At 38.8% G+C, this 25516-nt stretch overlaps 1 protein-coding gene across 1 annotated transcript in view; it reads right to left on the bottom strand.

Moving 5' to 3' along the window:
• Nucleotides 1–24742, bottom strand: part of LOC135216066 (ileal sodium/bile acid cotransporter-like) — a 35382-nt gene extending 10640 nt beyond the window's left edge. Inside the window, exons 1-3 of the mRNA XM_064251058.1 lie at nucleotides 24589–24742; nucleotides 23595–24020; nucleotides 22232–22414 (exon numbers count right to left, since the gene is read on the bottom strand). Of these exons, the coding sequence (XP_064107128.1) occupies nucleotides 22232–22414; nucleotides 23595–24014 (603 nt within the window). The 5' untranslated portion in view covers nucleotides 24015–24020; nucleotides 24589–24742. The remainder of the gene's footprint in view (nucleotides 1–22231; nucleotides 22415–23594; nucleotides 24021–24588) is intronic.
• Nucleotides 24743–25516: the final 774 nt, after the last annotated feature.

Raw genomic sequence — 25516 nt, 5'->3', positions numbered from 1 at the left:
CTTGTTTGAGTTACCAGTATTTGAGTGTGATGGGCCACTTGGCTCAGCCCCTCACAACTATCTCGGCTACTTATAGAAAGAATTTCAATTACTACCAGAATCGGAGGATGCGCGACCTAATTATGAAAAATAACCCCTCTCCACAGGTACGAGACCCCCTGAAGCAGACGCATGTGGTGTACCAGTATGCATGCCCAGTCCGTGGTTGCAGCGGCGCCGACGTTGGTATGACTACCATTCGCCTGTCGAAGAGACTCTCATGCCACACACAAGAGGGGGCTATCAAGAATCACGCCCATCAGACCATTCGCCTGTCGAAGAGACTCTCATGCCACACACAAGAGGGGGCTATCAAGAATCACGCCCATCAGACCATTTCCCGAAAAGTGATCATCCAAAACACGAAGATCATCGGGAAGGCTCCTCATACCCGTCGGTTACGCCTGCTGGAGGCGCTTCTCATCCAGCAAGTAAAACCAACACTAAATACGACGCAGGAAGAATTTCTCCTCCCAACGAGTATGAGAAGACCTTCCACCAACAATGATACCACCGAGCACGACAACTCCACGGAAGACAACGCCCCCTGAATGAGATACTCCTGCAGCCAACGAAAATCAAATTAGCTGTGACGTCCCACAGTGTAGCGAAACGCCCATCAACGTAACCGCACCGCTCAGGAGGTCCAGACGGCTGCAGGACCTACAGCATCGCAATCATCAATGCAGAGAAAGTGGCTTGAGACCCAGCTCAAGCCACCAATGAAAACGAAGACCTACCGCCACCAGCCAATAGTAGATCAGCATGGGGCAGACCACCTGCTGTCAACCCCAAATATAAAGGAGGACGGACACCACTCCAAGCAGTTGCTGCTCGGCCTCCGTAGCAGTAACATCTCTCCTGAGACCTTCTCTGGCGAACGTGAGCGACAGCGAGCGATAGCGCCATCCCAGTCGACGATAGCGGCGAGATTTCCAGCGATTTTCGGCGGAACTTTCGGCGATTGACGACGACACCGAGAATTATATTTCTGAGAGAGCTCTCTCACATTTTATAAGGAAATTTCATATGACATCTTTCTCTCTCAAATAATTTTCCATTACTAACAGTCTCTCCTGCCTAAAATTCGGTAGCCGTTGGGGTCTGAAAACTCCGATTGAAGCAGGGTCTAAGGGACAAAAACTTTCTACTCTCGCAATCCTTATTTGCAAGTAGCACAGGAACGATAGGCTGGTGTCTCCCATAAACCAGGTTTAGGCCCTTCAGGCAAAAGTAAAAAAATATAACAACACACACATACACATACATTCTCTCTCTCTCTCTCTCTCTCTCTCTCTCTCTCTCTCTCTCTCTCTCTCTCCCCTCACAGATAGACGAAGACGAATGCAGCCATGGACCAAGTAACCCAGCCCACACCCACCACTGCAGAAGCACCTGAGAACCGGAAACGGACAACGTCTTCTTCTTCCTCTTTTTCAGATGCCCCTGAAGCAGTTAGACCTCGGCTAGACTCCTCCACCTCCTCCGAAGAAGAATCCACCACAGCCACTCAAGAAGACAAGGAAAACCCCCCTGCCATGGACACAGATGATGGATTCCAGCTTGTCACCAGGAACAAACGCAAACAAGGACAGCCAGCACACCTTCACCCTCACATGGAACAAAATACCTGATAACTCCTCCAACAGGAACCAGTGCATATGAATTCGTTAAGGACCTCGAAAAGAAGGGTAAGTTGTTCAAGGTAAGACCCACCACCAGGGGAGAACTGTTTGCAATACCCTCAGACCTGAATACAAATGAATATATGAAAAATAATCCTGCCAGCTTTAAATTCCTCAATCCTGACGACAAACCCTGCAGATTTATATTATGCCATTACCCTCTGCAATTTGAAACCAGGGTTATTCTGGAAAATCCAAAGGTAATCAAAGCAGAGAGATGCCATACAAAAGGACCCAACCCCCAGCCAACCCGCAAAGTCCTAGTAGAATGGAAAGGAACTCAGCCTAAGTCACTGAACCTTGGCATGTGGGGCTCCTTCCCCACCATGGACTTCACACCAGAACCTCTGAGGTGCTTTAACTGTCAGAGGTACGGACACCATAGCAGTGCCTGCACTGCCAAAGCCATTTGTGGTGTATGTAGTGGGAGACATCCCACAAAACTCTGCACAGACAAATTTAAGAATGGACAAGAAACAAATGCCAGATGCCCCGCATGCGTGGAACAGAAAATGCCCGATAAGGCTACAGAAAATAGACACTCTTAAAGGAATCACACCTCGGAGCCTCCCTGGACACACACACACAGACCAGACCACAACACACAACAGCAGCTCCCACCACCCAGCAGGGACCAAAGTCCTTTGCTGCTGCAGTTAGGGGGTCGCAACAAGCCCCCAAAAACACACAGACACACCCCCAGCATAAGACACAGTCCTATGCTGCTGCAGCTGGAGGGCCTAGACCCAACAGGACTCAAAGTCAGCCTCAAACTCAGAAAAAGGAACACAAAACACTCCCCAAACCACACCCAGACCAACACACACCAACGAAACAAATAACAAACACTAGAAGGAAAATCAGTTTCTCAGAATCGGCCAAGCCGACCAACACATACATCCTAACCTCTCCTTGTTCCCGAAACCGACAAATCCTCCTCACTCCAAATCCTAAAACTAGCTCCAACTGTTACTGGCTCCCCCCAAAGCCATATAACCCAGTCTCCCCTCCTCCTCCCACCCCACAAAGCAACAGGTTTGAAGTTCGCCCAGAACTAAAACAAGACAAATATATCGCACAGACTCAAGACCTCACAAATCTACTGGTGCAAATGCTATTCAAGTTTGCAGAACTAACAGGATCAAACTTCTGAGAGGAAATAGCCAAAGAAGTCGTTGACAAGTGCATAAGAACGTCCAGAGGACTCTTTGCATCACCATGCCTACACTAATAAACAACAACAGTGCAAATGGCACTACAAATACACCCGGTGTCAGTTTCATTCCAAGTAATAGTACCAGGTACATCTCCAGTGCCAGGGCCAACCTCAGAGTTGGTAGTCAAGGCACATCAAGTGCAAATGACGAACTAGGAAACAACAACAACACAAATGACTGCAGAGACACAGACACTATAAAAATCCTACAGTGGAACATACTAAGTGCAAACAATAAATACGCATTCCTGCAAGCACACACACAAACAAATAACTACGACATCATAATGTTACAAGAAACAACACTTCTAAGGGAAAACGCCAAATTTTCATTCAAAAAAGGGTACAAAGTGTACAAAACACCATACACAGACACTAAAAGAGGACTAATCACCCTAGTTAAAAACACAAATCCCCTCAAAGAAGGTAGACACATCCCTTGCGGAGATGATGTAGAATCACTCAGCGTAAAAACTCACACTTGAAAACACAACACTGACGGTACACAACATATACAGGGCTCGGGACAACACATTCGAAGGGGAAGCACTCTTCAGTGCAGCGACACAGGAAAACACACTAATTGGAGGAGACTTCAATGCACATCACCCAAGCCTGAACTCTACACAACAAACAAACACAACTGGAAGACATCTACACCAGTTATCATGTGAATTCCCAGAGGTGTGCCTATTAAACAGTGGAGAGCCAACTCACCTAAAAGGAGGAAGACTAGATCTTACCTTCACAAACTCCGCCCTAAAGGAGCAAGCAACATGGAAGCTGCACGAGACCCTCACAAGCGACCACATAGCCATTGACATTGGCCTAACGGCTCAAAAAGCTGCCCCCCATACCACCGCCACCAGAAAGATGGAACCCCAAGTTTGCAAACTGGGCTACATTTGAAGCCATAATGACGAGATGGGCGAGGAACTACCTTGAAAACCCTGCAAACGATATAGAACTCTTCTATGAAGAGTTCATCAGCACACTCAGAGAGGCAGCAAACATATCCATGCCAAAGATCAAACGATCCAAGATCGATCACAAAGATGCTGGTACTACTGTGAAAGGGTCAAAGAACTCAATGCCAGAGTAAACAGAGTGCGGAAACTCTTCAGACGGGAACCATCTGATGAGATGCACAGACTTCTCAGAGACGTAATAGCCCATGCAACTGAAGAGACAAAAGAAATTAAACAACAGGCATGGTATGATTGGTGTGCAAACATCAGCAGACAAACTCCAGTAACCCAGATCTGGAGATTCCTTGCAAAAATTGCAGGGAAAGGAAGAACAGTGCAAAGCACCCACCCCAACCCACAAGAAGAAGCTGACAATATAGCCAGAAACTTTGCAGAAAGGACAAAATCCCACAACCTTCCCCAAACAACACGGGAAAAAATAAATGAAATTTCCCCAGCAAGATGGAGGGAAATCAATACTGCCTGCAACACACCTGATGACACAGACACACCCTTCACTATGGAAGAACTAAACAGTGCACTCAGCAAGGGGAAAAGAGACACAGCCCCTGGAGCAGATGCAATCACTTACAGCATGCTGAGACACATGGGAGACCCTGCCAAACAGGTATATCTACTCCTGGTAAACAGGACATATGCAGAGCACACCAGGCCAAAGAAATGGCAACAGCAAGACACACAACCAATACCTAAGCCAAAAGAGGAAGGCGCATATAGGCCGATATCCCTCATCAGCTGCACTGAAAAGGTTGCAGAAAGAATGGTTCTGAACAGACTACTATGGAAAGCAGGGCCCCTACATCATAGGCTCTATGCCTATAGGGAAGGAGTAGGCACCCAATGAGTGCCTCACAGATGTGCTAAGTGCCATAAATGGCAGAAAATCATAGTGGTCTTCTTAGATCTAGAAAAGGCATATGAATTAGCCAATGCAGCAACCATCCTCTCCTCCTAGTCAGAAAGAGGATCAAGGGCAACCTGCTTACATGGACAAAAGGATACATGCAAGACAGAGAAGCAAGAGGTAGTGTTCCAAGGCAGAATGTCAGAATACTACTCTCTTGAAAACGGCACTCCACAGGGGGGCATTCTAAGACCCCTTCTTATTCAATGTCCTTATGGAAAATGTAGCCTGTCTCGAGCTACCACAAGGAGAGAGGTCTTCATATATGCTGACGATGTTTGCATCGTCAGCTCCGGCCCTCAAAGACAGCTCCAAAAGATGCAAGAAGCTGCAAAAACTTGAGGACAAGTGCACACAACTGGGACTCAAAATCAACAGAAATAAGACAAAAGCCATGCAATAAAACATGATCAAAATCCACCCAACCTTTTACTGAAAGGAGACGTCATAGACTGGGTGGATAGCTACACATATCTGGGAGTCTGCATTGCAGATTCACTATCTCCTGAGAAGCAAATACAGCTCCTCCAAGCCAAAACAAAAATAGGGCTTAATGCCCTAAAGAAAATCACATCATTGCAAGAAGGTGCGACATACCATCTGCTCAGGAGGTTCTACATACAAACCATCAGAGCACAAGTAGAATACGCAGCACCAGTCCTGACAAATCTCAGAAAAGGATCAACAGCAGAGGCTGGAAAGTCATCCAAAACAACGCAATGAGACTTATACTTGGAGCCCCAATGTGGACAAGAATTTGTCTCTTGAGGGCAGAGACACAACTGCAGTCTCTCAAGCACAGGGTAGGCCAAAGAAATATTGCCATTCTGTGCAAAACCATCAGAAACGACAGAAATGGACCACACAAAAACAAAATGCAAGCGTGTATAAACTTGCATGAAGAACTAGACCCGCCAAAAACCTATGCGGGCAGTATACTCCAGACACTGAGAGAACTGGGTATGCAGGACACAGTGAAATACATAACAAAGGATGTCCCACCTGAGGGATACCAAAAACCACCTCCCTGGGTCGAAGACCCAATCCGGTATAACTTCACAATACTACCGGCAAACAAAGCACTGTGCACAGCAGCACAAATGAAAACTGCAGCAGAAGAAGCAATCGGGAACACAGCAGCTGAAAAACATATATTACACTGATGGCTCAGTTGACACAGAAGCTCCAGCAACTGCAGCAGCAGTGGCTGCCCAAGATTCAAAGGAAGCTGGAGGCTATCCAACAATGCCTCCTACTACAAGCGGAACTAATGGCAATCTTAAAAGCCTTAGAAAATTCCAATTTAAAAGAAGGACACACAACAGTGCATATTGACTCCAAAGGAGCAATACTCGCTATCAAAGCGACAAATCCAAAAGAAAATGTGACACTGATAAACAGCCATAAAATCATTGGCCAATTACATCAAGCTGCTGGCAGGAGAGTCACACTAAACTGGATACCCAGCCATGTGGGAATCCAGGGAAATGATGAAGCTGACTTCCTTGCCAAAAGTGCCCTCAGCTGCAGTACAGTAAGCATAAAAGTGCAACCATCCATAACACACCTAAAGGAAATGGCAAAAAGCTATGCCAAACTCCAAGAAGAGAGTGAAGTACGACGTCACTACCTACAAGAGTCAAGGACGTCCAAGTGGTATGTGGATGTCACAATCTAACGCCGCATGACATCACAAAACAAACCACTAGAAAACTCTCAGTCATCACACACAGATTAAGGCTAGGATACCTCTGCACCTGGCAAATGATAGGAAATGAGGCAGGTTATGTCAGTAATGTGACCGAGAGGCAATCCAGCCCCTCGAACACTACCTACTAGACTGCCCAGAGACACAGTCTTACAGATCAAACCTAACTGAAATAGAGCTGACACCGGCACAGATCACCAGACACATCTTAAATAACATAGGGACATATGGGAATCTCCTAATGTCTCACCCACCTCCCAGGTAAAAGGATGAATCACACGGCATTTCTCCATAGACACATGGGAATCTCCTAGTGTCTTGTAAACAAAAAACAATGAAAGCCACACAAAGCACAAACCCTCTACTTCACTGGTTGCAATGGGAGTCATAAACATCTTTGGGAGCATATGTATAAGTGTGAGTATGCATGAACATGTATATATACTATAATACTTGCTTAATGTTGGTTTGATATATATTGCAATATTTTCAGATGCTACACACATGTATATATATTGCGCCTAAAATGTTTATAGGTAACGCCTTCTTTCCCTCAAACTAAAACTCGCTTCCTTCTTCCTACTCAGCACTCTTCAGCTAGGCTGAGTCTCACTGCTATAAAACTTTCTCTCCTACTGATGGGTACCGTAAGGTTCAAAGGGGTTGCAATCCTGCCTGTCACCCTATCTCCTTTCCAAAACTAACCGCCAAAGCACTGTTTTTTGTATCTTTACAGATATTCCAGTTACCTGCTGCTCTAGGAGCAAGAGCCCGTGCCAGCACAAGGCTGGCTTAATCTCCAACAACAACAACAACCACTCCAAGATCAGTCCACCCTCAGCTTCCCAGCCCAAGGATGTCTGGCAGCTCCAGACGAAAGCTCGCTTGCTTCAGGAAAAAGTGAGAGAGAGAGAAAGAGAGAGAGAGAGAGAGAGAGAGAGAGAGAGAGAGAGAGAGAGAGAGAGAGAGAGATATCGTTAATGACTTTGATGACTATGGTATCATAGTTTATCTGTAAAATTCAAATATATACACCAATGTTGACTCCGTATTTGATCATGACCTGTCTAAGTAGCACGGAAAAAGCCGCTATTTGGCTACACCTATCTTGATATGTAGATGATATTCTAACATTTTGGGATAATAGGCGGGTCAATTTCAATGAATTCCTTTCAAAATTAAACGCATTAGTGCCCAGCATCAACAAAATTCCTTTTCTTGATGTTTTAATAATCAGAGACACGACAGAATACAAATTTACCATATACAGAAAACCAACGTTCTCACTTTCATACATTCACTACTTTAGCTATCACGACATTGCCATCAAGATAGGTGTAGCCAGCAACCTGTTCTTAAGAGCCTTACGAATTTGTTCCCCAGATTTCCTGGAAAAAGAATTTGAACTAATTCGTAAGCAACTGACCATATAATTGAAAAAGCAATTCACAAAGCAAACGTAAATTTCTACCGACCCCCTAAAGACAAGACCAGAGATACACCCAACAATAAAATAAAAATTCCACACCTGGACAGCATTAGGACAGTGACTCAGACCCTCGGAAAATCTAACCCTTTTGCATTTACTTACCCAAACATCTTAGCCAAATCCCTGATTAACGTCCAAAAAAAGACATTACCCAAGGAAACAGGGGTTTATGAAATCCCATGCCAGGACTGTGACCAATCTTACATCGGATTTACAGGAAAATCACTTCCCCAGAGATTAATACAATACAAACGGTCAGTTAGGTATGGACAACAGAACTCAGCTATTTTCAACCATATAAAAGAACATAACCATATAATTTATAGCAGCAACTGCCGGTACAAGAGTCAAATGATGGAATCGGCCATAATAAAGGAGAGGCAGGTAATGAACATCTCAAAAGGAGCATGGGTTTTAAATGTGATCGACAAGGTTTTCATTCAACCAATGCTTAAAAAGATTAAAGGAAGATTATCAGCGTGGGTGACCTAAATTGGCTTACCTGTGGATAGATCTCTTGGCTTAAATACAACCTTTTCTGTAAACTTTTCTCATTCATATACCTGAAGATAGAGACAGCAGTCTCTGAAATACAGTACTTTTCTCTCTATATTTTGGTGTTTTTATGGGCTCCTTTTATTAGATGGAATTCTGTTGTAACAGAACATTTTTACCAGTCATATATATATATATATATATATATATATATTATATATATATATATATATATATATGTGTGTGTGTGTGTGTGTGTGTGTATTTCTAATATACGTACAACTATACTTACATCACTGTATTTTTTTTCGCCAATAATACTAGAATAATAAATATATGAATATTAATTAATAATAATAATAATAATAATAATAATAATAATAATAATAATAATGAACTAATGAATCCCTATCATGAGGCTATACTATTGACAATAAAAGCCACAGTAGTGTTAAAATATCCCTATATATATTATATATATATATATATATATATATATATATATATATATAGTAATATAATATATATATATATATATATATATATATATACAGTATATATATATATAATTATATATATTATAAAATAATTAATAATATAAATATATATATATATCTATATGTTAATTTATAGTTTAATATATATAGATTATATATATATATATATATATCATATACTAATATATATATATATAATACTATATATATAATATATATCTATTATATATATATATATATATATTATATATATATATAGTATATATATATATATATATATATATATATTCTATACTAAGAATATATATATGAGATAATATATATAATAAATATATATTATATTATAATATTATATATAATAATATTATCTATATAGATATTATATATAGATATATTAATATATTATATATATATTATATATTAAACTAAATTCTTCTTCTTCTTCTTCTTCTTTACAGAGCTCTGAAGGCAGTCTCCGGGTGACTGGACGCTCCGCCGCTGAAGTTCCTTGAAGAACCGAAGACTGGTCCAAAGAATTCTCGGAAATCGTCATCCTCAACACCTCAGCTGAAATCATGACTAATTTTTCCTCTCTATAACATTTTCCTCTACCTATCTACTTATGCCAATCTCTCTTTTTTTTTACATATTTCTATTTCGTATTTCTATTTATTGATGCCATATTTCGCTTTGTTGGTTCTGATTTTGCCTTTATAAGAGCCTTTATAAGAAACTGGGTTTCTGCCCATATTTTTTATGGTGGCCTTTTTCCTTAAGGAATTCGGGAGCTGTCACGCCCACTCAAGGGTGTGCATTCCAGCTCGGGACATAGGCAACTTTGCCTCTGTCATCGAAATTGGATTTCTGCCCAACGTTTATATGGTGGCCTTTCTCATTAAAGAAATCAAGGTCTGTCAGGTCCACTTAAGGCTGGGTATACCATTTCGAGACATAGGCAACTTTGCCTCTGTCATCGAAACTGGATTTCTGCCCACCTTTTGTATTTTGGCCTTTCTCCTTAAGGAAATCAGCTGTCAGGCCCAATAATTGGTGGGCATACCTTTTCCAGACATAAGCAACTTTGCCTCTTTCATCGAAACTGGATTTCTGCCCACCTTTATTATGGTGGCCTTTCTTCCTTTTTCCTTAAGGAAATCAGCAGCTGTCAGACCCAATTATGGGTGGATATACCATTTCTAGACATAGGCAACCTTGTCTCTGTCATCGAAACTGGATTTCTGCCCACCTTTTTGTATGGTAGCCTTTCTCCTTAAGGTGTGTATACCAGCTCGGGACATAGGCAACTTTGCCACTGTCATCAAACCTGGATTTCTACCCACCTTTTGTATGGTGGCCTTTCTCCTTATGGAAATCAGCCGCAGTCAGGGCAGATAGGGGTGGGTATACCAGCTTGAGACAGCAAATTTGCCTCTGTCATCGAAACTGGATTTCTGCCCACCTTTTGTATGGTGGCCTTTCTCCTAAAGGAATTCGGCAGCTCTCAGGCCCACTTATGGATGGGTATATCATTTCGAGACATAGGCAAATTTCCCTCTGTCATCGAAACTAGATTTCTGCCCACCTTTTGTATGGTGGCCCTTCTCCTTAAGGAAATCGGCAGCTTTCAGGCCCACTTATCGGTGGGTGTACCATTTCCAGACATTGACAACTTTGCCTCTGTCATCGAAACAGGAATTCTGCCCATCTTTTGTATGGTGGCCGTTCTCTTAAGGAAATTAGCAGCTGTCAGTCACACTTATGGGTGGGTATACCATTTCGAGTCATAGGCAACTTTGCCTCAGTCATCGAAACTGGATTTCTGCCTGCCTTTTGTATGGTGGCCTTTTTCCTTGAGGATAATAGTATTTGTCAGGCCCACTAATGGGTGGGTATACCATTTTGAGACATAGGGAATCTTGCTTTTGTCATCGAAACTGGATTCCTGCCCACCTTTTATATGGTGCCCTTTTTTCTTAAGGTAATCTGCAGCAATCAGGCCCTAATATGGGTGGGTATACCAGCTCGAGACATAGGCAACTTTGCCTCTGTCATCGAAACTGGATTTCTGCCCACCTTCTGTATGGTGGCCTTTCTCCTTAGGGAAATCAGGAGCTGTCAGGCCCACTTAAGGGTGGGTATACCAGCTCGAGACATAGGCAACTCTGCTTCTGTCATCAAAACTAGATTTATGCCCACCTTTTGTATGGTGGCATTTTTTCTTAAGGAAATCAGCAGCTACCAGACCCACTTATGGGTTGGTATATCATTTCGAGACATAGGCACTTTGCCTCTTAGTCCAGCCAGAATGTAGGATTCCTTGTGTATTGTGAGAGACTTTTTTTATGTTTAGATTTCATTTATGACATCGTTCCGATTAATTTTAGCTTGGAGTCTATTTTATAATTCTGTCGTTTGAACGCCCTAACGAAAAGTTAGTAAGTTAGTATCAAAACGACCGAAACTGAATTAAGCATTTCTCTTCATTTTTCCTCTCTCAATCGCCCTCATATTTTCACACAACATGTGACCCACTCCAAAAATCATTTTTTGTTCTAGGAAATGTTTTGTCAGAAAAGAAACATATAGAAAAATAATTCAAACTTGGCTTTAATGTTTTATAATAGATGCTGTGTGACGCAGTTCCTGACCCTCCTCACACAAGAGGAGATCACAAGTAAATATGCAAAGAGACCGTGATGAAGCTTGCTTGAGTTATGGAAAAGCAACAGCCTATAAGAATAACCCATTTCAATAACCTTCTCAAGAGACCTGGAATTTCTTGGCCCACAAAAGTGAGGACTGGAGGGAACTGGACACTGATTCCAGTAGCTTTTAATTAAAAGAATGCACACTAGCAGACAAAACACCAAAGTTCGCAATTTTTGCAGGCTAAATGTTACTGGAATCAAGTTAAAAAAGAGTTACTCAGAAACTTTGCGAAAAATATCGAGCTGACGAGCCAAACGTTGCTGAAAGCACTGAAGAAACTTCATCTTCAAATAAGCAGTGAAGAAACTTTTATCTTCAAATGTAAAGGAGCAGTCATATATCTTGTAACATTCCAAAGCTTTCTTGTATTATCTGTGAAAAGGGATTAAAAGGAGACTCTCAGTAATGATCCACCATAGGTTCAACACTGGTAGAACTCATCAACTGGAGATTTACTTTTCCTAAGGCGAAAGGGCGAAATGACTTAGAGGCGGCGGTATCCCAACTGACAAAAGGGAGTAACATAAATATTACCCGAGGACGTTTAACTGTCTCTGTTGAGGAGTGAGCTTAAGGACACCATAAAAGTTGTCAGCCGGCGTCCTCTGAGGATGTCCTGGTTACTTAACCTCATCGTATCACCATTTCGAATCATAAAGATAACAGCAATAAATAAGGGTATAACTAGCTTCTGCAATAATGAGGTCTCTCACAGAGAGAGAGAGAGAGAGAGAGAGAGAGAGAGAGAGAGAGAGAGAGAGAGAGAGAGAGTGAGAGAGAGAGATGAGGTTGGGGAAAGTTATAGCACCTCGGTGATATCTTTCTCTACTCTGCATGATTAAATATATATATAATAGATATATATATATATATATAAATATATATATATATATATTTATATATATATCTATAGATATATCTAGATATATTATATTAATATATATATATATATGATATCTATATATATATGTATATATATATATCGATATATCTATATCTATATATCTATATCATATACTATACCCTCAATATATATATATATATTCTATCATAATCTAACATCTATATTAATATGATATATATATAAAATATATATATATATATATAGATATAATATATATATAGTATATATATATATATATATATATATATATATATATATATATATATATATGTATTATATAATATATATATATAATATATATATATATATATATATATACACATATATATATATATATATATATATATATATATAGATATATATATATACATATATATATATATATATATATATATATATATATATATATATATATATATATATATATTTACAGTCATCCTATTCGACTAAGGTTTGTTATTTCAAGAGAGAGAGAGAAAGAGAGAGAGGTAGCACCTTGCGAAGGTTGGTATCCTTAGGCTAAGGGATTTCCTAGTGGTGGAGAGCTTCCCCAAAAATAGCTCAGTAAGTTTCTTTTTCTCCTACTTTTTTGTAACGTAAACGATGACTACATGATCAGGCGATAATCTTACCAAAAATAAGTCAAGAAAGGCAACCGGTCTTCACATCTGTGCGCTGGCCTATTGGGTTAAAGGGAGAAAGAAAATGTCTTCTTCTGTTACTAAAACTGATTTGATTAGACTCCCTTATATTCTCCGAGTTCTGTTTTATTCGAAACAGAAATTAGCAAGAAAAAAATTCGCCGGAAATTTCTTCGGCGCTATCGAGTTTTTTGTGCTTTACAAAACCATCAAATGTGGCTGATGGCTCTCCAGTCATTCACCAGATCCGACAGAGTGAAGGTGCGTCCCATGCCACTGGAAAGTGCTGCCAGATGCAAGATCCATGGCTAGCTTTAACCTTCAATAAAATCATAACTACTGCGGCTAAAGGGTTGCAATTTGGTATGTTTCATGATTGGAGGGTGGATGATCAACATGCCAATTTGCAGTCCTCTAGCATCAGTAACTATTAGATTAAAGTAAATTCATTATAATTTAATTATAAGTTGTTAATACTTGTCCAACCTTTTGATCTTGTTTTAGTTTTAAGTTTATTAATAAGCTAGCGTTGTTTTCCGTATATTTAAGCTTTTTCTTAGTTTGATGAACTCTGTAAGGGAGTCATATGACTTCGCAGTTTTGCTTTGTTTACCACCTTCTCCCCCGGTATTGGTGAACCACTGAAGTGCCTTATTAACGATCGTTGTTTTTCTCTCCTATGAGCTGTGTTGACTCGAGTGGAAGGCTAGATGGTGGGTGGTGATACGTGACAGAGTTAGTTCGAGTTCCTCCTCACAGCCTGACGCTTTGCCACTTAATTTTTGGTCACTTCTGGAGTTTTGGGATCACGGCTTCTTTATTCCTTTGCTGCCTTGTGTGTGGTCGCTGGTGTTTGTCACCCGCGGCATTCATCAGCGCCCCTTCCCTCGTTCGTCGGAAGGATTCCGAACGAGTTGGCCCGTATCTACTGTGAACGGTGTGGTTTGTGGCGTGCGAGATCCGTTGACGTCCCGGATTCTCGGAGGCTACCACCCTCGGTGTTCCCGTGGTATTTTGGGTTGCCTGCAGGCATTGCAGCTTGACCCGGTTGACCTCTGCATCAGCGTCAGTGAGTTCTTGGAACTCGTGGAGACAAGTAGGGTGGCTTTCTACAGGTATGAGATGTTTTATAGCTATTTAAGACGATCGTGGATCGCTGGGTACCTGTAGTTTTGCACGCCCCTGTTTGCAGTACGGTCTTCTGGACCTTTTATGACCTGAAGAGACAATCTACTAAACCTCTTGTGGTTGAATCAATTTGTAAGGTTATTTTCATAATTTATTGTTTATCAACTTATTATAATTATTCTTAATATATTCTATTCACTAAGTTAATTTTTGAGTATAATTTAGTCTGTATGTGTTAGGTAGGAGTATTATTAAGTTTCCTTCTTATTTTCTTTTGCTTCCTTCTGCCTAACTTATTTTCTTAGATTAGTTTTGTCTGGCTAGTTATTTGGAAGGTACCTACCTGAAGGCATATTTAAAAATATCCTATTTCTTGGTTTAGGGTTTAGTGTAGTTATAGGTGATCTTTTAAAGATCTTAAGGTTGGTTTTTCCCTTGATATATATATTCATTTTGATTATTATTTTTGCCAACCATTACCTTTTCCTTGTGTAAATAAATACTGTAACTATTGTTGAGGTGTTTGTTCTTTTGTTCCTAAGTTGCTGTGTTACATTTGTACTGACCGCAAATTCTGAGTAGAGACAAGAACCCTTGAAGTTACGGCCGTAAATAAGGTCGTAACAGTAACCTTTTAGGTCTGAAGGCGGACAGAATTAAGTGCGGACGGACAGAAAAAAGCCGGCACAATAATTCTCTTTCACCGAAAACTAAAATTCTACCTGCTTAGACAATATTGCTTCTTTATATCGAACACCTTTTCCTTCTTTCTATTAGAAGTTAGTGCTACGTGTTACTGCTCCTCTATGATTTGATAACAAAGTTGCTTTAGGAGAGATGGCTACTTTTAATTACCTGTGAGCTAGTAGTTAAAGTTTGCTTGTGACCTCTGCAGATACGAATCAACATATAACAAAATGCAACCCTACGGTCTAAATAAAAATGTCCAACCAATCATGAACAACCATCTAAAATAATTAAACAATATATTGGAAACAAATTAAGCATAATGAATCATATCCTATAAACCATATCCTGAGTGGGATGAAGACGCATTGATCAACTGTGAATGTGCCTTTGAATTCACATATACACCCACACTCACGTCAGTGAATCACACAGAAAAATGAAACTGGGTAAAAACCGTTTTCGATTTTCTGAACACATATTCAGGAGGACGCTTATTACCATTTACGGAAACAATTTGATTTGAATCGTGCTGATACCATTTTATACTTTTTCTGGGAAAAAGTTCCTCGTTGGACAAATGCGTTTCGCGCTCGGCCACCAATCCGGTGGTCCGAAGTTCGATTCTCGGCCCGGCGCCAACGCGGAATCAGAGAAATTTATTTCTGGTGATAGAAATTCCTTTCTCGACATAATGTGGTTCGGACCCCACAATAAGCTGTAGGTCCCGTTGGCCGCTAGGTGACCAATTTGGTTCCCAGGAGAGCTGTTAATCAACTCAGTGGTCTGGTAAAACTAAGATATACTTAACTTAACTGGGGAAAAAATGTGGATGACAGCAGCATCGCTTATATATTCATTTCATGGAAATTAAAAGGTAAACCTTAAAAAGCCAATGGCATTCAGGTAGTTTTGGAACGAATAATATTCATGCTTTTGGCCATTGATGCAGTACCGTTAAGCGACGGTGGAAACTGCCTGATTGTACATGGCCTACTATGAGATTCAGGGTCTCTGTAACACGGTTTTTTGGACTTTGCTCCTTGTCAAAGCATCGGATGTAGCTGAAAGTTGACATATGTATATTTTACAACCACACACAAATTTTGTCAGCATTATCAATAACCTAAACCCGATAGTTTTAATTTTTATAGAGTAAAAATGATCTAGCCGACGCCATGGCCAATGATTACGAGCCAAGAGTCGAAAAACATTCATTACGTAAGCAAGGTAAACATTCACCAGACAGAAATGCCATCGGCTCTGAAACCCAAAGACTTTATGAATGGCGGAACGATACATAGATGTGGGTGGGGTATCAGTGCTAGCGTAGTATTACTACTGTAGCAGTAGTGCCGCAACAGTATAGCAGTAATATACATGAATTAAACGTTTAGACCAACTGCTGGGATCCTTGAGGATCATTTAGCACTTCTTACAACTACTCGAGAAATTAGTTTTTATAGCCAGAAGTTAAATTTTCTAATCCAACAATGCCCATGGTAGCCTTCAGTGTTATCCTGAATTATAACGAGGCGAAGTGGGTGGAGCCTCATGAAGTCACCATTCTGACGATAATTATTGTTGAAGGTTTAAAGCCAATATACGATACGGCTATTTTTTTTCAGTAAATAGGTAGATAGCCAATAAATAAAAATTGCTTGACATTGGATATAGCAGTTATCAAATCAAGCTTGTCTACTATGTTTTTGGTAATTACCAACTATTCCCTACATCTTGTCAATCTGATTGTGACCTATAAAGTAGACTGTAATTTCTTTGGAAACTTATTTTGGGAGTTAGACTAATAATCGAAGTGTTTTTGTATTTATTAACATATTTTGTTGGTTTGTTCATTATAACAATTATCAGTGGGGAGGTTCCAGAGTTCAGAAAGGTGTACTGCTTTGCTTGTATTTAAATTTGTATGTCATTGTTGCCAGAGGTTTAGCCTTCGTTACGTATAGCCAATCATCCATCGAGAAAGAGGGAAGAAATGATGTCATAAGTTACGTAACGAGTGCGTTCGAAACCTTTTCTCTGAGTAAGGTTGGCCCGTCTTCAAAAAGGTCACTTTTACATTATAAGTACCAAATTTATTCAACCTACGTAGTGCAGAATACACTCAAAATTTATGTGTTGATATAATATGTATTCTGAATAAGCGTTATATTTATGAAATGCATAGATAAAAAGTTATTGCGAAAAAACCGTGTTACAGAGGCCCTGAATCTCATAGTAGTATATTGGTAGAAGAAATTGTCACTTGGCAACCGAAATATGATGCGACCGAATTATAATTAGACCGTTACTGCTCCATTAGATAATCAATGCTGTCAAGGGTAAAGTTTATTTCTTATCAGAGTTGACCCATATTATTCAGACTTTTCTCTGTTTATAATGTATACTCATCTTGACTCCTCGGTTTTTGCGCTTTTTTTAATCGTGTATAAAACCACTTTCACTTCAGGCTCTTCAGTTAAAACCTCTTTGAAATTATTATTACCAAATAAACCTTTGTGTAATCCCATTCACTACAAACAACCAATTAATTCCACAAGTTTGGTCAATTTGTAATCATTTCTTAACCTTTCACAATCTATAATGTACGATTAAACGTTCAAGCCCTTTATTTTGATTTTGTGCAAATCATAGTAATCTACAACTAAACCTTTCACTACTTCATATGCACAAAGTTTCCTCCTCTAATTTTAGACCCATATGAACCAACCAACAGTTTCATCTTTGGTTTTAGACCCATACGAACCAATCAAGGAAGTTTCCTACTTTAGTTTTAGACCCATATGAACCAATCAAGGAAGTTTCCTACTTTAGTTTTAGACCCATATGAACCAATCAAGTTAGTTTCATACTTTAGTTTTAGACCCATACGAACCAATCAAGGAATTTTCTTACTTTAGTTTTAGACCCATACGAACTAATCAAGGAATTTTCCTACTTTAGTTTTAGACCCATAAGAACTAATCAAGGAATTTTCCTACTTTAGTTTTAGACCCATACGAACTAATCAAGGAATTTTCCTACTTTAGTTTTAGACCCAAACAAACCAATAAAGGAATTTTCCTACTTTAGTTTTAGACCCATACGAACCAATCAAGGAATTTTCCTACTTTAGTTTTAGACCCATACGAACCAATCAAGGAATTTTCCTACTTTAGTTTTAGACCCATACGAACTAATCAAGGAATTTTCCTACTTTAGTTTTAGACCCAAACGAACCAATCAAGGAATTTTCCTACTTTAGTTTTAGACCCATACGAACTAATCAAGGAATTTTCCTACTTTAGTTTTAGACCCAAACAAACCAATAAAGGAATTTTCCTACTTTAGTTTTAGACCCATACGAACCAATCAAGGAATTTTCCTACTTTAGTTTTAGGCCCATAACAAACTAATCAAGGAATTTTCCTACTTTTAGTTTTAGGACCCAAACGAACAACCCAATCAAAGGGAATAATTTTCCTACTGTTTAGTTTTTAAGACCCCAAACGATCCTAACTCCAAGGAATTTTCTTTTCGCCTACTTTTAGTTTTTAGACCCAAACCGAAACTAATCAAGGAATTTTCCTACCTTTAGTTTTAGACTCAAACGAACCAATCAAGGAATTTTTCCTACTTTTAGTTTTTAAGACCAAACATTACGAACCGAATCAAGGAATTTTTCCTACGTTTAGTTTTTTTAGACCCATAACGACCAAAAAATCCAAGGATTTTTCCTACTTAGCAAGGAAGACCCCTACAACCATTTCACGGATTTTCTACTTTAGTTTTTAGACCCAGACGAACCAATTCAAGGAATTTTTTCCTACTTTAGTTTTTAGACCCATAACGAACCTAATTTCAAGGGAATTTTTCCTACTTTAGTTTTAGACCCCATACCGCCAACTAATCAAGGGAATTTTCCTTACTTTACGTTTTAGACCCATACGAAACCTAATCCAAGGAAATTTTCCTACTTTAGTTTTAAGACCCATACGAACCAATCAAGGAATTTTTCCACATTTGTTTTAGCCCCAATTTGACCAATTTTCAAGAATTTTCCTACCCTTTAGTTAGACCCCTACAACCAATCAAGGAATTTTCCTACTTTAGTTTTAGGACCCAAATACGAACCTAATCAAAGGAATTTTTCCTAACTTTAGTTTTAGACCCAAACCCGATCCAATCAAGGAATTTTCCTACTTTAGTTTTTTTAGACCAAACAACCAATTTCCAAGGAAATTTTCCTTTACTTTTAGTTTTACCGACTCAACGAACCTAATCAAGGAATTTTCCTACTTTAGTTTAGACCCATAAACGAAACCAATCAACAAGGAATTTTCCTACTTTTTTTTAGTTTACCCACCCAAACGAAACCAATCAAGGAATTTCCTACTTTAGTTTTAGACCCATCAAACGAACCAATCAGAATTTGGAATTTTCCTACTTTAGTTTTTTAGACCCATAACGAAACCAATCAAGGAATTTTGCCTACTTTAGTTTTTAGACCCATACGAACCAAGTCAGAAGGTGGAATTTTCCTACTTTAGTTTGTTTTAGGACCCATACAAACCGAACCAATCAAGGAATTTTCCTACTTTAGTTTTAGACCCATAAAACGAAAACCAATCAAGGAATTTTCCTACTTTAGTTTTAGACCCTACGAACTATCAAGGATTTTCCTCTTTAGTTTTAGACCCATGTGAACAATCAAGGAATTTCCTACTTTATTTTAGACCCTACGACTATCAAGGGGAATTTTCCTACTCTAGTTTTTTGACCCAAACAAACCAATAAAGGATTTTCCTATTTAAGTTAGACCCCTAGGCCAATCAAGAATTTTCCTATTTAGTTTTAGACCCAACGCTATCACGAATTTTCCTACTTTTAGTTTAGACCCAACAACCAATCAAGATTTTCCTACTTATGTTTTTAGACCCAACGATCCAATCAAGGATTTTTCTACTTAGTTTTAGACCCAACGAACAAATCAAGGAATTTATTTCCTACTTTGAGTTTTAGACCCAAACGAACCTAATCAAGGAATTTCCTACTTTAGTTTTAGACCCAAACGAACTAATCAGAATTTTCCTACTTTAGTTTTAGACCCAATCGATCCTCCAATCAAAGGAATTTTCCTTACTTTAGTTTTTAGACCCAACGACCTTTTCAGGAATTTTCCCTACTTGGTTTTAGACCCACGAACTAAATCCAGGAATTTTCCTTACTTTAAGTTTTGACCAACAACAATTTTCCAAGGAATTTTTCCTATTTTTAGTTGTTAGACCCAAACGACTAATTTTCAAGGGAATTTTCCCTAATTTAGTTTTAGACCCGAACGAAACTAATCAAGGAATTTTACTACTTTAGTTTTAAAGAACCCAAACCAATTTAACAAGAAAATTTCCTACTTTAGTTTTAGAACCCAAACGAAAATAATCAAGGAATTTTTCCTAACTTTTAGTTTTTAAGGAACCCACGAAAACTAATCAAGGAAAATTTTTCTGGAATTTAAGGTTTAGACCCAAACGAACCAATCAAGGAATTTTCCTACTTTAGTTTTAGACCCAAACGAACTAATCAAGGAATTTTCCTACTTTAGTTTTAGACCCAAACGAACCAATCAAGGAATTTTCCTACTTTAGTTTTAGACCCAAACGATCCAATCAAGGAATTTTCCTACTTTAGTTTTAGACCCAAACGAACTAATCAAGGAATTTTCCTACTTTAGTTTTAGACCCAAACGAACTAATCAAGGAATTTTCCTACTTTAGTTTTAGACCCAAACAAACTAATCAAGGAATTTTCCTACTTTAGTTTTTAGACCCAAACGAACTAATCAAGGAATTTTCCTAATTTAGTTTTAGACCCAAACGAACTAATCAAGGAATTTTCCTAATTTAGTTTTAGACCCAAACGAACCAATCAAGGAAATTTCCTACTTTAGTTTTAGACCCAAACGATCCAATCTCGGATTAACGCGAACGAAAGGTCATTTCAAAATCTCGCAAACAAAGTAAGAGAAAATAGTCACAGAAAGGGGAAAAATGAATAAACGAGAGCAAAGAAGCTTATATGGCATTTCCTGATTTTTATTTGGTTTTATATGGCAAAAATCATGCAGGCGACTAATTATCTAAAAATACCATATCACACAGGATTCGGTCAACCTTTCGTATCATTCACTTCCAGAATCTGGAATTCTATGTTATCCTCTATTTGTAATTACTGAGGAATAAAAAGCAGCAGTAGAGACATATTCCTTCACGATGAAATCATAACACCCAAAGTTCCTGAGGTATCAAATGCAAAAGACAGTACAAGTACAACTGAGGTCTTTTAAGAGATTCTGAGCTATTGACTTAGACTTCCAAGAAGAAGTCTACTTTAGTACCCTAACAAATGTTTTGAGGACACTTTCCTATTGAAATAGTAAAGCTAATCTATACAATCTGCCTCAGAAAGTCTTCCCCAACCAGTTCTCTCGAGGCCGGGTTCTGCCCCCACATCAAGGTAGGTTAGTGCAAAAAAAAAAAAAAAAAAAAAAATTTGACCAAAGATTACTTTACCTAAATAATGCCAAGCACTTTTCTCAGAAACACACAGGTTAAATGATAGTGGACCTACGGAGCAAGACAGAAATTCCACACTGTTTTGATACTATTGATGTCTCACTGAATCTTCCAACCCCCAGTACAAAAGATGTCCACTAGGCCATACACCATATTCTCATCCAGGACGGTATTATATTCCCACTTCAGTCATAGCTTCATATGATATGCCTTTGACGATTTACCGTAATTAAGACAGCCCCTGCTGCGGTAAAGCACAGTATTTGGTTGACATGAAACTATTAAAGATAGATATAATTTTTGTCAGAACTCTTTCAACTTTAATTATCCTAAGCAAGTTGCCTCTTTTGATAATTTCGCATTTCGAAGTAACTGGGAAAATTCAGGAATACAATCCAAACACCCTCACAGAATTGACACATCCAGATACAATCAGCATTTATTACTTGCATTTTCCAAGAGGGCTATTTTCGTCAACAACACTTACCTTACTTTGCAGCTTTTCACCAAAGTTAAGTACTATTTTTAGATAGCGGGTGAAACTTAGTACCGTAAAGAAGAGGCTTACCGTGGGCATGCATATGAACTGAGAAAGGAATCCACATAAGGGTCCAATCGGCTTCTTCAGAACCTTCAGTATCAGACCGATGTTCATCTGCGCTCCCATATTGATGTTATTGAAGAGGACCAACACTGAGCCAACGCTAATAAATATGACGTCTACTGTCATGGAAGAACGGTCGACCACAATCTTAGAAAAGAAAGATATGATTTAGGTTCATTTTAGAGAGAGGGAGAGAGAGAGAGAGAGAGAGAGAGAAAGAATTAAGGACAGTATATACTTATGATTCGCTACCATCGGATACTTGAATAACAAATACATCACTCAGCGCTCTATTATTGTGGCATATACTAGGTAGGTTATACATACACACACACACGCGCGCGCAGAGAGAGAGAGAGAGAGAGAGAGAGAGAGAGAGAATTCAGGGGAGATATTTGTGAATCGTTGCCAGCGAATACGAATGAATACTTGATGAAAAAATACAACACACATTGCTCTGTTATTGTGACATAAGTAAAAAGAGAGAGAGAGAATTAAGGAAAGTATGTACATATAATTTGCTACCATCGGATACTTGAATAACAAATACATCACTCAGCGCTCTATTATTGTGGTATATACTAGGTAGGTTACACACACACACACACACACACACGCAAAGAGAGAGAGAGAGAGAATTCAGGGGGAATATTTGTGAATCGTTGCCAGCGAATACTTCATAAACGAATACTTGATGAAAAAATACAACACACATTGCTCTATTATTGTGACATAGGTAGAGAGAGAGAGAGAGAGAGAGAGATGGGGGGAAGTATTTAATTTCGAATGTGAATACAATAAACTCCACGTTTAATTAATTTTCCATTTTAATCACTTTTTAGACACTAGATGTAGCTTAAGTAACGGAGAACATATTTCCATTATCAGTACCACTCAGTCACCAAGCAGAATTCATGAGATATCGAGAAAACTTCACTGAGAGCAGTCTCCACAGGACTGATACGTCACGTTGATATTTACGTCCTACTTGTTATTATTAAAAGAATAATGGCCTCTGAGATCAAATTCATTGGAGGAACTTGCTTGAAACAATATTAAATAATATTATACACTTCCTGTATTTTTTTTTCTTTTTTACGAAAGTTTTCCCAACATCAGCCGTCAGTGAGAAAAAAAAAGTGAAGAAAATTAACGCCATAGAACTAAAGATAAAACACATCCCAGGCCTAGCCAGCGCAGGAAAACATCACAGTAACATAAGAGAAGATCACTTTGAAGCCGTAGGAAATATCATTTGCGTTCGGCCCTGTGATCTTCTCTGTAAGTTCTGGAAACCCTTTTTATATTCCAGACAACAGGTACTTACCTCCAGGTCGTCTCTCAGAAGAGTTTTGTTTTCGAAATCCGGGTCAAGATCATTCCGGGTCAAATAGAAAGCCAGATGCGTGAAGCCCCAATAATATCCAGAGAAAGAAATGTTCTTTGTGGCACCTTCCAGGACTTCCTGCGCAGTAAAAACAGCACTGGAATTTACGAACTGTAGTTTCCAGCCTTCGTCTGGAACAGCCGTTACTATCAGCAAAGCTCCAGGATTCCCGAGGAAGACGTCAGCAGCAGGAAAGGCTTCCAGGCTTTCGTTAGCGCTGAGTCTCAAAGAGAGATTTAATGTATGTTGCGTGTCCTCGGCTACTTTCCAGATCCCAGTATGGAAAGTTTCCAGGTATAGGCTTGAAGCCCTGGAAGCCAGTGTGACAACGATGGCGAATACGATACATTTCCTCATCATGTCTGTCTGGAAGAGAAGAAATGGAATTAATAAACAAACTGATGATGGTGATAATGACTGGAAGATTACAGAAGGAAATAAATATATTGGTTTCATAGCACGGGCGCTTGTACATCATAATATTGTTATTAACATGCGATTGAACTTAGACTTCCCAACTATATGTTGATTTATCTTAATTTATTATTGCCCTGATGAACTTTAACACGAAACGGAGAATTTTTTTTTTAACAAAGCCACCGTGATAAGGTAAACCTCGCGATAAAAGACATGCCACCATTGCCTATATAGCAGATAGCTACGGTAAATTCTCACGCACATTTATTTAAACGGCTTACGTTTGTCAGTTCAAATTCATATTTAAAAAAAAACAATCCTTGCCTTTCCAAGCGAGCCTTAAAAACCAGTTATTCTCATGCCAAAGATCCCCTAGTAAATGGCCAACGGTTGCCACTTAAAAAATACTTTGTAACACGAGCTATCAACGCTTGTTGAAAAACCACAAAAAGCGCATTTTAAAAGAAACTAGAGCACATCTTAAGGCTAAACATTGCCGCCGCCAGTTCAAACTAACCTTTTTCAAACGAGCCAGCTAGTCCTATCCTGCCAGAATAAACAATGCGATATTTGGGTACAAAACCGAGTTCGCTTACAAAACGAACTCGCCCTATCAAGTGGAATAACCTCGTCAAGGATAGATGAAGATCTCGTCTGATTACGAGATTAAGATTAAAGCGTTATCTCGCCTTGAAATAAAAACATTAAATAATCATCTATCTCTCTCTCTCTCTCTTATGAAAAGAGAAAGTCTGCGCTCTCAGATTTTCTGATGTTTAAGTCAACGGAGATAATTGCACTTTTCCTTGTGCTATTGTGTTTTTTATTCGCTAAGGTATATTTCGAATACTTTAGCGCCGCCTTTAATACTAGGCCATGTAACGCCCATCTTATACGGTTATCACATTCGTCTTAATTATATTCACCACCTCGATTTTAAACACATCCCATCCAACTGAACTTGCTCTGTTTTTGTTTTTATTTTTATTTATCTATTTTTTTTTTTGTAGCTTTACCAAGATAATGACTATCAGATTTATCGCCAGCCACTTCTCATTACTTTCTTTTCCAAACACATTATATATATATATATATATATATATATATATATATATATATATATAATATATATATATATATATATATATATCCAGCCTAGATCATTGGTGATTGTTGACTTCGACATAAATTCGGTCGCTGACCGTATAGTGACAAAAGTCGCTTATCTAACCAGCATTATCTTGCATCTTGGCAGATTCTGAGTGGCGGATCTGCTTGATATGAAATCTGTGATGGGGACACTGTAGGACAAATTGAATGTGCGAGTTAATTTACGAGCTGGCACCTCATGCTCTCAGGGCTGATCACACTCAGATGCCAATACTTCCAGAGGAAAGAACAAATGAACAGAAGAATGCAAAATTTCTTTATATGATATAAAGTGA

This window comes from Macrobrachium nipponense, chromosome 6 (assembly GCF_015104395.2).
Source record: "Macrobrachium nipponense isolate FS-2020 chromosome 6, ASM1510439v2, whole genome shotgun sequence".
Taxonomy (NCBI): domain Eukaryota; kingdom Metazoa; phylum Arthropoda; class Malacostraca; order Decapoda; family Palaemonidae; genus Macrobrachium; species Macrobrachium nipponense.
Note: the sequence above shows the minus strand (reverse complement) of the source record. Positions and strands in the feature narration are given on the sequence as shown.